The 11231-nt window shown below is 53.3% G+C and overlaps 1 protein-coding gene across 5 annotated transcripts in view; it reads left to right on the top strand.

The window, feature by feature from the left end:
* Window positions 1-2127: 2127 nt before the first annotated feature.
* Window positions 2128-11231, top strand: part of BCL11B (BCL11 transcription factor B) — a gene marked incomplete at its 3' end in the record, with an annotated part of 90713 nt that continues 81609 nt past the window's right edge. For all 5 annotated transcript variants that reach the window (XM_079700328.1, XM_079700327.1, XM_079700325.1 and 2 more), the window contains exon 1: window positions 2128-2442. In XM_079700328.1, coding sequence (XP_079556454.1) covers window positions 2385-2442 — 58 coding nt within the window. In that variant the 5' untranslated portion in view covers window positions 2128-2384. The remainder of the gene's footprint in view (window positions 2443-11231) is intronic.

Raw genomic sequence — 11231 nt, 5'->3', positions numbered from 1 at the left:
TGGGGTGGGTGCAGCTGGGCTCGCCCGCGAAGCCCAGTCCGGAGCCAGGCCCGGACCCGCCCTCGCCGCCTCCCGGCCCAGACCCGAGATGCCCTGGGAACGGTGAGGGGGCCGGCCGCGTGGCACGCCCAGCCGGGAGGGCAAGTCGCGAAATAGATGAAGTTGGCTGCGGCCTGGGGAGGGACGAGGAGGTTGGAGTGGGGGTGGAGGTCCACGCGGACTGCGGCCTGGCCTTGTCCCCGGGCCACGGACAGGCGCCCACAACTCCTCTTGTCCTCGCCGGCTGCAGATCAAACGGCTGACAAGGCAGCTGTGTCCTTCCCAGTCTGACGGGAGATTTCCAGTCCTGCCCTGGGCGGAGGAGCCCTGGGGGAGGGGGGCGTTACTTCCAGGCTGCAGTAATTGTCAGGGGGTGGGAGGGAACTGCGGGACCTGAGGGGGTCACCCCCACGAGTGGGTCCAGAGATCCGGCCACACCTACTTCTGGGTCAGCAGGTACGAGAACCTCTCCCACGTGGAGCAGCCCTGCCCCTCACCCCCACGCTTCCCACAGATCTCGACGTTGGGGCCGGGGTGTCCGTGTACACCCCAAGGAGTTAATGGGCTGAGGTGGAGGGAGCGCACAGATTGGGGTGAACATTCCTTCCGGAATGCGACTCAGACAAGGTCTCACGTTTCCCCTCCCCCAAATGTGCTCTTAATTCTCTCCTCTTAGCATCTTTTATTTTGTCCGCTTCGCTCTCGCCGAGTTTGGAATATCAGGATTTATATGGAGACACTTTTTGGAAGTTTAACCCCGACCCCTCAATGAAACAAAAGTGAAAACAACCAAGCTACTTTTCTAGGGAGATGAAGCAATTGACCATCTGCCTCCAGTCCCCGTGTCGACCCCAACCCTCTTTCACAGCCATCCCCACGCCCCCCCCTCCCAAGAGCTTTCGGATGAGTGGGTGGGGACTTGCGTTGATTCAACTTACTTCCACGCACAGCGCACTCCGCCCCCCTTCTCTCGGGGTCCAGCTCCCTGGAGGGGGGAGGGATGGAGGATTTTCTTTTATTTAAAAATATCCTGCCCAGCGTCCTCCCTCCCCCGCTCCCCCAGGCGTTTTGCGCTGGCAGTGCACGGGGAGGAGAGGAGCGCACTAAAACGCTGCACGTGTGGCCGGCCTGGACTGCGGGTGTGCGCACGGGTGAATGTGTGTGTGAGTGTGTGTGTGTCCGCGCGCGCGCGCGCGAGTGTGTGTGTGTGTGTGTGCTTTCTTGTTCTCTTACAGGGTACAATGTTAAAAAGCCACCGCTAGTCGCCCCCAGTGCTCCGACTCTCTGGGTCTTTTTGTCTCTAGTGCAGATTAAACGTCACGTCCGCACTTGAACTTGAATTTTATCCCATTGTACAGAGGCAGCCCCAGCCATAGAGAGACCGAGAGCTCCCAGAGAACCCGGACTCCGCCATCTTCACGTTGCAATCTATAGCTCCCAGTCCGCGCCCGCACCGACCCAGGCGCACTGGGCGAGCCGCCCCTCGGCCCAGCTCCCCTCGGGCCCGCGGCGCCAGGGGAGCGCTGGGGAGCGCTCGCGGGGACCCGGCAGCCTCTCCGGCCGGCGCCAGCCTGCCAGGTGAACTGGGAAGGAGCCGCTCCTGGAGTCCCCCCAGAGCCTCGGAAGGGTCAGTCTCCGAGAAAAAAACAGGCAGCCCGCAGAAAACCCAGAAACAACCGAACCGGGGCAGTTTTACATTGCTTTGGGTTTTTGGAGGGGGCGGGGTGAGGGGGTACGAGACAAGTCCCCAAGTTTTCTTTGCTTTTTTTTCTTTTCTTTTTCTTCTATTTTTTATTTGTTTGCATTTTTTTCCCTTTTCCCCCCTCCTGGTAGAAGTGCGCTTTCCACCTACCAGACCCTGAAAGAAAGTGTCAGGAGCCGGTGCAAAATCCGGTTTAAGTTCAAGAAGACATTTGCAAGTCCAGGAGGCCAAGCAGTTTGAAGAAGTGTAAGCAATTTTTTTTCCTTGAAAAGAATATATTTTTGAAGAAACCAGCCAGTCCGCGGCAAGCAAGAGCAGATTTTTTTTTTTTTTTTGCCTTTCTCCTATTTTAGATCGAGAGGTTTTCCTTTTTCCTTCTCGTTTTCTTTTTTTGCAAACAAAACAAAAAACAGCATAGAAGAAAGCGCAAAATAAAGAAGAAGAAGAGGAGGAAGAGAGGGCAGGAGGGGAAGGAAAAAAAAAAAAAAACCAAAACACCAACCCGGGCAGAGGAGGAGGCGCGGCGGCGGCGGCAGCGGCGGCAGCGGCGCGGCGCGGCGGCAGCGGCGGCGGCTCGGACCCCTCCCCCGGCTCCCCCCATCGGTGCAGCTCTCCGGGCGATGCCAGAATAGATGCCGGGGCAATGTCCCGCCGCAAACAGGGCAACCCGCAGCACTTGTCCCAGAGGGAGCTCATCACCCGTAAGTGTCTGCGGCGTGCGCACGAGGGGCCGGAGGATGGGGCTCCGGGCGCCCGGGGCTGGGGACACCGAGCCAGGCGCAGCCGGGCCGGGCGCCGGGGAGGCCCGCGGGCTCGCAGAGGCAGCGGCGTCGGCCCAGAGCATGGTAGGGGGCGGGGGGCCTTGGGAAAGTTTCTTTGCAGCCCGGAGAGTCCGGGCTCTGCGCACTCAGACGCGCCTCGGGCTCGGGGGCCTGCGGAGCGGGCTCCGGGCCGGGGAGGGGGCGCGCGGGCTGGAGGAGGTGTGTGTGTGCGCGCGGATCCAGGCTGGACGCTCGCCCCTCCGAGCGGCGTGTGTGGCGGCGGCGGCGCTGGTGGCGGGGTTTGGAGAGGAGGGGGAGGGGGCTGGGGGAGCGGAGGGGGAGGGGGGAGCCGGGAAGTGGGGAAAAGTTGGCTAGCGCGTGGGTCCGCGCTGACGGCGCGGGCGGAGGAGAGCGGGGTGCGCTCGGGCCTGGGGGAGATGCGGGGCGAGGGGCGGCCGCCGGCTCCGAGTCCCCCAGGCGCTGCACCCGGCCGAGCAGGGCGCCGGCCACGCCGGTCCTAGGATTCCGCAGCCGCCTTTCTCTCCCCTCCTCTTGCTATTTGCAAAAGAATCCAGCTGCGTGGCTGTTTGCCGGGCTCCTGCACCCCAACCCCCATTTCCCCACCTCCGTCTGTCTCCTGGGATGATCTTGTCTTCTTTCCCCCACTCCAAAAAAAGGTGGGGGCATCGGGGGCTGGTGAAAAATCCCCGCCACGGGGGGAGAAAAAAGCGTTGTTAGCTAGGAGTGGGATGTGCTTGTAAAATAGTGGGGGGGGGGGGAAAAGAAAAAAAGGAAAGAGATCTATCAATCTCTCACCCATCTTCCTATCTCGGATCTTTCATCTCCCCTATCTAAATAAACAAGGCAGGTCGCAGTGGAAATCCACCGGCTGAAATCGTGTGGATTTCAAGCAAGTGGCGGGGCGGGCAAACTCAGGCAACGGGGCAGAGACGCAGCAGCTTCCAGCGCCCCAGTCGGGTTTATTTAGCAAAGGGAAAAAGCGTGCGGGAGCGGGCCAGGTACGGGGTTTGCAGGGGAGCTCGCCCGGCTGCCTGCACGCTTGCACCCGGAAGGTCGGCTCGCAGCGCTCCCCGCCCACCGCAGCCCGCGGGGCCGCTGCTCCGCGGCGCGCAAACCTTTCCCCGCGGTCCTTTCTCTCGCGGTGCCTGGGTCGCCTTTGCTTTTTTTTTTTTTTTTTTGAAACTGCAATAGAAATAAAACGTCCTCTGGGTGCCATCGAAACAGCGGGCAAGTTGTGTTCCTGCAATCCTTGGAGCACCTCGTCAGGCTGGGGCCGGACTGCCGGCGCGGAGCTGGAGAGGGCTGCGCGCCCAGCCGCCGCCGAGGACCGGCTGCGGGGCGGCCGAGAGCCGAATATTTATGTTATATTTAAAAAAAATTTAAATAAATAAATAAATATATAAAGGGGTTCTCCCCTCCCCTGAAAACCCAGCATAGGCGCCATCTGCTCGGAGCATTTGCTGCTGCCATCTCTCCTTTGTTACAGCAGATACATTAGTAAGAATTTGTGGATTTATTATTATTTTTGGGGGGAGGGAATAGATATTAAAGTGCGCTTGCTTTGGGAGAGGGATACCTTTCTGGAGGGAGGGAAGAGGACTTCTATTTTTCATCGTTGTAACATCAAAGAAGACTCGCTGGTTGCATTTAATACAAAATGTTTTGCAACCATATTTGAACCTGGTTTGATCAAGGTCCTCATCGCCAGCTGACATATCGTCCTTTACCAGTCCTTTAGCAATCGCTTATTCTACCCCCTCCCCCGTTTAGATGGTGGAGTGGCTGTTAGAATGTCTGTACTTGCAGACGCCTAATTTCTCCAGGAGGCAATTTGCCCCACAGAGCCTCTGTATAATTGCAAGGGTTGTTTTTGAGGAGGGGGACGTTGTGGGGGGGGGAGTCCGGGAAGGGGGAGTTGTCTGGGGTGCATTGCCAAGCTGGCAGCAGCGAAGGAGCCAGGAGTGTTTGCAGTTGTGTGTAAAGGGGGAAAGAAGCAGGTAGGTTCGCTTTGCTTTTGCTCTCTCCTCTCTGGTGTTCCTGGGACCTCAGGAGCAAGCCCTGGCCAGGAGGACTGGCGGCAGCTGGGCATGGGGGGCGAGGGGTGCCTAGTGCAACATCCTTCCATCTTTCATTTGTTTCACGGCTGTTTCAGTCTTGCTCAGAGCAGTGCTGGGTAAAGCCGGCTGACACTGGAGCAGTGGCAGGGAAGGAGAGGTGGGGAGAAGGAGAGGATATCCCACCTGCCTTCCTGGAGCGCACGGAGTCCAGGGCATATGCAGGGGTTTAAGCAGGGAGAGTGGTCCAACCAGTTTTCAGACAAGGCTATTTATTATCCAAAAGCAGCTGGCTTTTCTGTCTGTCCTATGTCACCCGGGAGGTGGGAGTGCAGGCAGGGGAAAGGCAAGAATTGGATGCAGTTTAAGCTGTAGGGCCTGTACAAGTGTGCCTTTCCACAATGATGCAGGAGTTGTGGGTCTCGGGTGCTCTGGAGCCCTGGCCAGCAAAATGGGTGCTGTCACAGACCCGATCCGGTGTCCACATTTTAGATTTCAAATGTGAAAGAAACAGTCTAAAACGTGGTGCATCTTCAGTTGGGTGGCAGCCCGCCGGCCTCAGGTTCTTTAGAGATGATGCAACTTAGTATAACTGATGGTTTGAGAAACAGAAGAGCCCACAAACAGCATCGATCATCTTGCAGGGGGGTTGGCAAGTGGGAGAAGGGCTCCATAATGAGCTAGTTAAATTTACAGACAGGGCCAGTGAGAAGAGGAGTGAGGTAGAAAAGAGAGAGTGGGAGACAGCTGGGGATGAAGACTTAGGCTTCTGGTTTGTTTCAAAATGTTTGACCCAGATGGATATGGCTTTTAAAACCGGAGGACAGACACAGCTTTTAATAAAACAAACACAAAACAACACAGTGACAGTAGTGGACAGGGTAGGATGAGGAGCAGTGACTGGCCAGGCAGAGGGAAGGGCCGTGAGCCCACTGTGCCAGGCCGGGAGAGTGGGGAGGCAGATGAACCCCAGGCCGTGCAGGAGCTCTGAGGCTTCCCGAAGGAAATAAGAAGGCCAGGGTAGGTTACACAGCCCCAGCGAAGGTGATTTTTTCAACAACCCACCAACAGGTTTCCTTGGGAGATTAGTAATTTTCCGTATGAATTCACGATTTTGCAGAACAACTAGAGACCCAAGATTTGACACGGAAGTTAGGCTGTGTTAATTCCATGGTTGCCTTTCAAATTAGGTTTTGCTGTGGCTGTGTGTTTTGAAGGCCGCTGTGCTTACAATTATCTTAACTCCCCAGGGTAGAGTATATCTCCAGGTGTCCACATATCTTTCAAAATTGGGCCTCTGATAAATATCATAAGCCCTGGGTCCCTCTTTTTTTTTTGGTAGTTGGTGGGGGGAGTGAAGTTTGTCTCCCTTCTGCACAGAAGGGAACCCCATATCATTAGAAGTGTGATATGTCAGCTGCTCCGATTCTAAGGGAGAATAGAAATGTGTTCATCCAAGGTGTTATGCCAGGCGGATTTTATTCATTTGTAATTCACACCTGAGAGAAAAAATAGCCATGAGCATATTTTAACAACCCATAATATTTTTAAAGGGTAGTCTTTCCCTCCCTGAAAATTATGTACGGGGGCATATTTCCTTTTTTTTTTTTGAGGGTGGGAGGTGGCTCTCTGTCTCTGCTTTGGCCTTGGCGATTTTTGTCTGGCCTTCAAAATATTTCGTAACAGAAAAGGAGTCATTTCTCAAGTGCTGGAGTGAATGCAGTTGCTTTGGTGAAGGCGGCCATAGGAACATGGAGGGAGGCTGAGTCAGATGGTGGGGTGTGATGCTTTGCTGACCACTGTGCAGGGCCAGATGGGTCTTCTTGACCAAAGAGAAGGCCAATTTTGGGTGCACCGGACAGTAATTAGCATCTGTCTCAGGTGAGATGGAAGCAGGCAAAGCAATCGATCAGTTTCCCACTGTACAGGGCACCGGTTTCTAGCGCCTTATCAGAATCGAGCTCTTGGCACCGTCTTTGGGCTTAGAACACGGCTTGCACCCGCCTTCTCTTTTTCCTTTTCATCTCCTTTCTCCGATCGCTTTGCATTCTCTGTTGCTTGTTGTGATAAAATACTTTCCAAAATAAACTTTCAGTTGAATTGGCTTTTAGTAGATGGCAAGGCTGCAACGCCCAGCAGCGTCTGGCGCCTCTTGGCAGCTAGGGGGAGCTCGGTGCCCGTGTCATGCGTGGAGCCGTCGCTGCGAGGGGCCGGGACCCGGCTTCCATCAGCCGCGAAAGCAGTTTACGTTGCTGCAAAATGTCCTAAGTGTGAAGTTGTAATATTGATTTTCCTGCAGAGAGTCGAGCAGGATAAAATGAGAATATAAGTTTGAGAAATCTATTTTCAAGCCATCGGCATTGATTTACAAGCCCTCACTCGGCAGATGGGGGCAATTTTCTTTATTTTAATTTTTTTTTTTAAAAAAAAACAGTTACAATTGTTAGCTTTGAACGGGCGTGTTTCCTCCGGTTAGTCTGTGGTCTTGACTTTCTGAATTGCATTAGGTCGTTGAGGCATGCCTGATGGAGTGAGGGGGTCTGGGAAGAGTGAACCTCGCTTTGTCCATTCCTGTGTTGTATGTCACAGACCTGGGGATCTGCCACTGCTCTGGGGAGTCATGCGTCTAAAACAGCTTGATGAGTGGAAATCTTTTCAGCTCAGATTTTATAACACTTGGATTCTCAATTCCATTTATTAGGTAATGTTCCCACTGTACTAAGTGAAATAGCACCATTCCTCAAAGAGATAAAATGCCAACTCAAATAATGTGTAAAACTTTGTCTGGAAGGAGTATGTGCTTGCTAGACCCAGCGTTGCTAATACCTTTCACCCCAAACGGTGCCCTTAATGGATGGCTTTTAATGAGATGATTTCTCCCCTAACCGTGTAATTTCGTGCTGGGGAATATGTGTGCTTTTGATCACGGAATTTGTGGATCTATAATATCTTCTTCTCCAAGTTCAAGAAATCTGCAGAGGGCTTCCCTGGTAGCGCAGTGGTTGAGGGTCCGCCTGCCGATGCAGGGGACACGGGTTCATGCCCCGGTCCGGGAAGATCCCACATGCCGCGGAGCGGCTGGGCCCGTGAGCCATGGCCGCTGAGCCTGCGCGTCCGGAGCCTGTGCTCCGCAACGGGAGAGGCCACAGCAGTGAGAGGCCCGCGTACCGCAAAAAAAAAAAAAAAAAAAAAAAAGAGAAAAAAAAGAAATCTGCAGACAGCACAGTTAACCCAGAGTCTTCTGCTTGAGTTCAATATATGGGCAGAAGAGGTTACATGGCGACAGGAAAGGAGTGCTTTATTCTAACCTGAAAGAGAAATAAATTAGGTCAGACAAAAGCCTAGCGCTGTCATCAGCCAGAGCAAGAGCCTTCACTCTCCAGTACAGAGGGCCAGCAATTTATCTGATGATTTCTCTACTTCATTTAACGTTTGAATCGAGCCTACTGTAAGCATATTGTGGCAGCGAGCTCATTTGACAACTCAGAGATGAGGCGTCACTGTCACCTCGAAGCCTTGGGCTGGGGCAGTTGCCTCTGGCCTGCAGAAAACCGTTAAAAAAATTCATTTCAGAAATCCCCAATCCTTTGCCTTGGAACTTGGGGGAGTTTCACAAGCTGTAACTAAACACAGACTACAGATACCACAATGTGTGAAGAAAAATATTATATGGGGGAGGGTAAAGATGGGGTCCTTGACCTTTGGGGACTATCTCCTGCATCTCCTATGGCTTAAGGAAGGACCTTCTGGCTGTCCAGTTAGGTCTTACCTTTAGCTGAAACTCTCCAGGGACTTTGGACTAAGTTTAATGCTGTTGTCACATCTGGGAGGACAAGGGACAGTAAGTGCTCCTTGGGGACCATGCCCACGGTCCAGTTGTTGATGCCGGCCAAGCACCTGCAGGTGGTGTTAGCTGTGGGCCCACGGGCGCATTTTTTTCATGGGGAGAGGGCGCATCAGAAGACCATGGATGAACGTCTGTGTCACCCGGCTGCTCTGAGCATGGCTTTGTCACTTTCCAGCTCTATTTACTCACACGATTGGGCCTGGGGGCCTGCGTGTCCTGTTCCCCACCCCCTGCTCCCCATCCCACAAAACTTCCTTCCTTCCCAGAGAGCCAAACCTCAGTGAGATCTACCCCGAGCTGTCGTCCCCTCCCCAAGAAAAGCCATTTGTTGACCGCCTCCCTGGAGCAGTAGTTTTCCCCAGGCGTGTATAAAAAGTGCCGAGAGCAGGCTATTTGGAGACACATGAAAAGCAGAGGGACACACTCCGTGTGTCTTCTGCACGAGCCTGCGAGCGGGGTGAGGGAGACAGCATCGTTTTTACTGGCAAAAGTGACACCAGATCGCGCTTTGATTAATGGTGCTACATTCACGGGGACTCTCATCCGGCATTTTGACATATGCAAGTCTTTTGTGTAGTTGCTGAAATTCAAGAAATTCATTCTTTATTTCTTTTTCCGAGGCGGCTGATAATCTGCTTGGGTGTTGAATCAGCCAGCCTGAGCTCTGGTACTATAATGAAATCCCAGACCACACAAAATTAGGTAACTTCAAAGTAAAAAAAAAAAAAAAAAAAAAATCCTCTGTTTTACACAACTTTTTTATGACCCCCTTCAATTGAACTGCTGAAATGCAAATACACTTGAGAATGTTCTAACAACTTCTGTGCTAAAACAACACACAAAAATGACTCAAGAAAGCTGAATGCCAATGTTACTGTGATGAACGTGTACCTCAGAAATGGATGCCCTGCTAAGAATTAAAAAAGGGGTGGAGGATCATGTTTAAATGTCTACCTTGGAAACGAGATGCTGAAAGCAGCTTCCACTCTTGCTATTTTGCTGTCAGCCTCAGAGAATCTCCTCCAGTTAAGGGCTTGTAGTTCAGTGTCCTGTATGGATGGTCCTTCTTTTCTTCTGTTTAGCACCTTTGAAAAAGCACAGCGTTAAATAAAACAAATCTCTTCGTTGGGCCCCCAAGAATGCTTTTATATCGCATCGTTATGAGCTCTGTCGTGTCTCTGAAGATTTAAGGCGTTTGCAATTTTATGGAATCTTCTGAATGTGTTTAGAAGTATTTCTGTACCTTTCCTTTTTTTTTTTCTTTTCTTTAAAGAACTATTTTATTTCTCAAATCATAGGTCACTCCATTCTTTGGTATCATGGACTTGACTTTTTTCTTAGTAACCTTTTAGTAGTGGACGGGCTCTGTGAATACACCTGAATGCTGCTTTCCTTGATGGGCTCTTTTTCCAGCTTTTGAATGTGTGAGACCCGGCCTCCGGAGCTCAGTTTTGCGGGATCTGGAGAGGTGGATGCAGTGGGGGAGGGGGGAGAGGTTGGACTGAGTCCATGGAGCAAGTTAGGGTGTGTTGCAGCGAGCTGATTTTAATACGCTAAAGTATTCTGAAACCAGGCAGGGGGCATGGAGGACAATGTGTGTATGTATGTGGGGGTGCCCCTCACACCCTCAAAACTCCCCACCTGGAGTCTACCGGCTGGGTTCTTCCTGTACCCCACACCTCTCCTCAGATCAGGAATCCCCGCCTTCCTGAAATGCAGGCCAAGCCCCAGCCTTCCCCATGATGGGCCCAGTCAGCCAGACCCTGGGTCATTTTCATGGGAAGGGAAATCCACGTCACAGATAAGGTTGTGCCCTGGCACCCTTCTCTCTGCCCAGATGTCAGAAATCTTGAGCATTTCATTTTGAGGCGTGTGCTGTGTCTGGCATGGGGCAGACGGGGCCTTGTGGGGTGGTGGCCGGCCCTGGTGTGTGCCCGTCCCTGCAGCTGATTTGAGGGTGCTGGGGAGGTGGCCTTTGAGGGTCTCAAGGAGGCTCGGGGTCTGGGTGACACCTGGAACAGGCTGGAGTCCTCAGCCCTTCTCCCTGGAGGGCAGGTGGTCCGGGAAGAGAGAGGTCATCTCTCTGTGGAGCCTGTCTCCGACCAGCCTGGCTGCACCCTCCCCGGGTCCTTGCTTGGAGGCGGGAGTTTGGTGGGCAGATGGGGGCAGGGACCCGGCTGCGTCCTGACCCTTCGTGGCCCCTCGAGAAACGTCCTCGGAACACGTGCCTGGCTCGGCTGAGGCTCCCCGCTTATCTGCGACTCCTCTGCCGGGCACTGCGCGATTCCCTCTGTGCGGAGAACTTCATAAATGTCTTGTCGAGCCTTTAAGCGTCATCTAGTCGTAGATTATTTTCTCCACCAAGAATTGATTCTTTCTCTCTCCCATCCACCCCTCCCCCCCGCCACACACGGTTGTTATTTTCTCTTGGAGCCAATAAATTAAACATTGATGGAAGCTCAGAAAGTGTTGTGCTCCGTCTCGTTCGCGTTTTAGTGGCGCTTAGGTGTCGCCTGGGGTCTCGGCCCCTCCCTGAATGTTCGCGGGGAGGAGAGTGAAAAGATCCTTTTGCAGATTACTGGTGAGCACGGGCTGGCTGGCAAAGGCTCCGTCTTCGTAGGAAGCAGGTGTAACGTCTCCAGTCAGAGGCAGGGCTCCGGCGGGCGGATGGATGCTCAACATTTCTTGTAAACACTCGTGCAAATAGGATGGCGGCTGTGACGTTGGTGGCACAAGATTTTGAGAGCCTGGCAGCCCTCCTCCCCACATCCTTTCCCTATCCACCCCCCACCCCCCCATCACTGAAT

This window comes from Hyperoodon ampullatus (genome assembly GCF_949752795.1).
Source record: "Hyperoodon ampullatus genome assembly, chromosome: 3".
NCBI lineage: Eukaryota > Metazoa > Chordata > Mammalia > Artiodactyla > Ziphiidae > Hyperoodon > Hyperoodon ampullatus.
The sequence above is the reverse complement of the archived record's forward strand: the minus strand, read 5'-3'. Positions and strand labels throughout refer to the sequence as shown.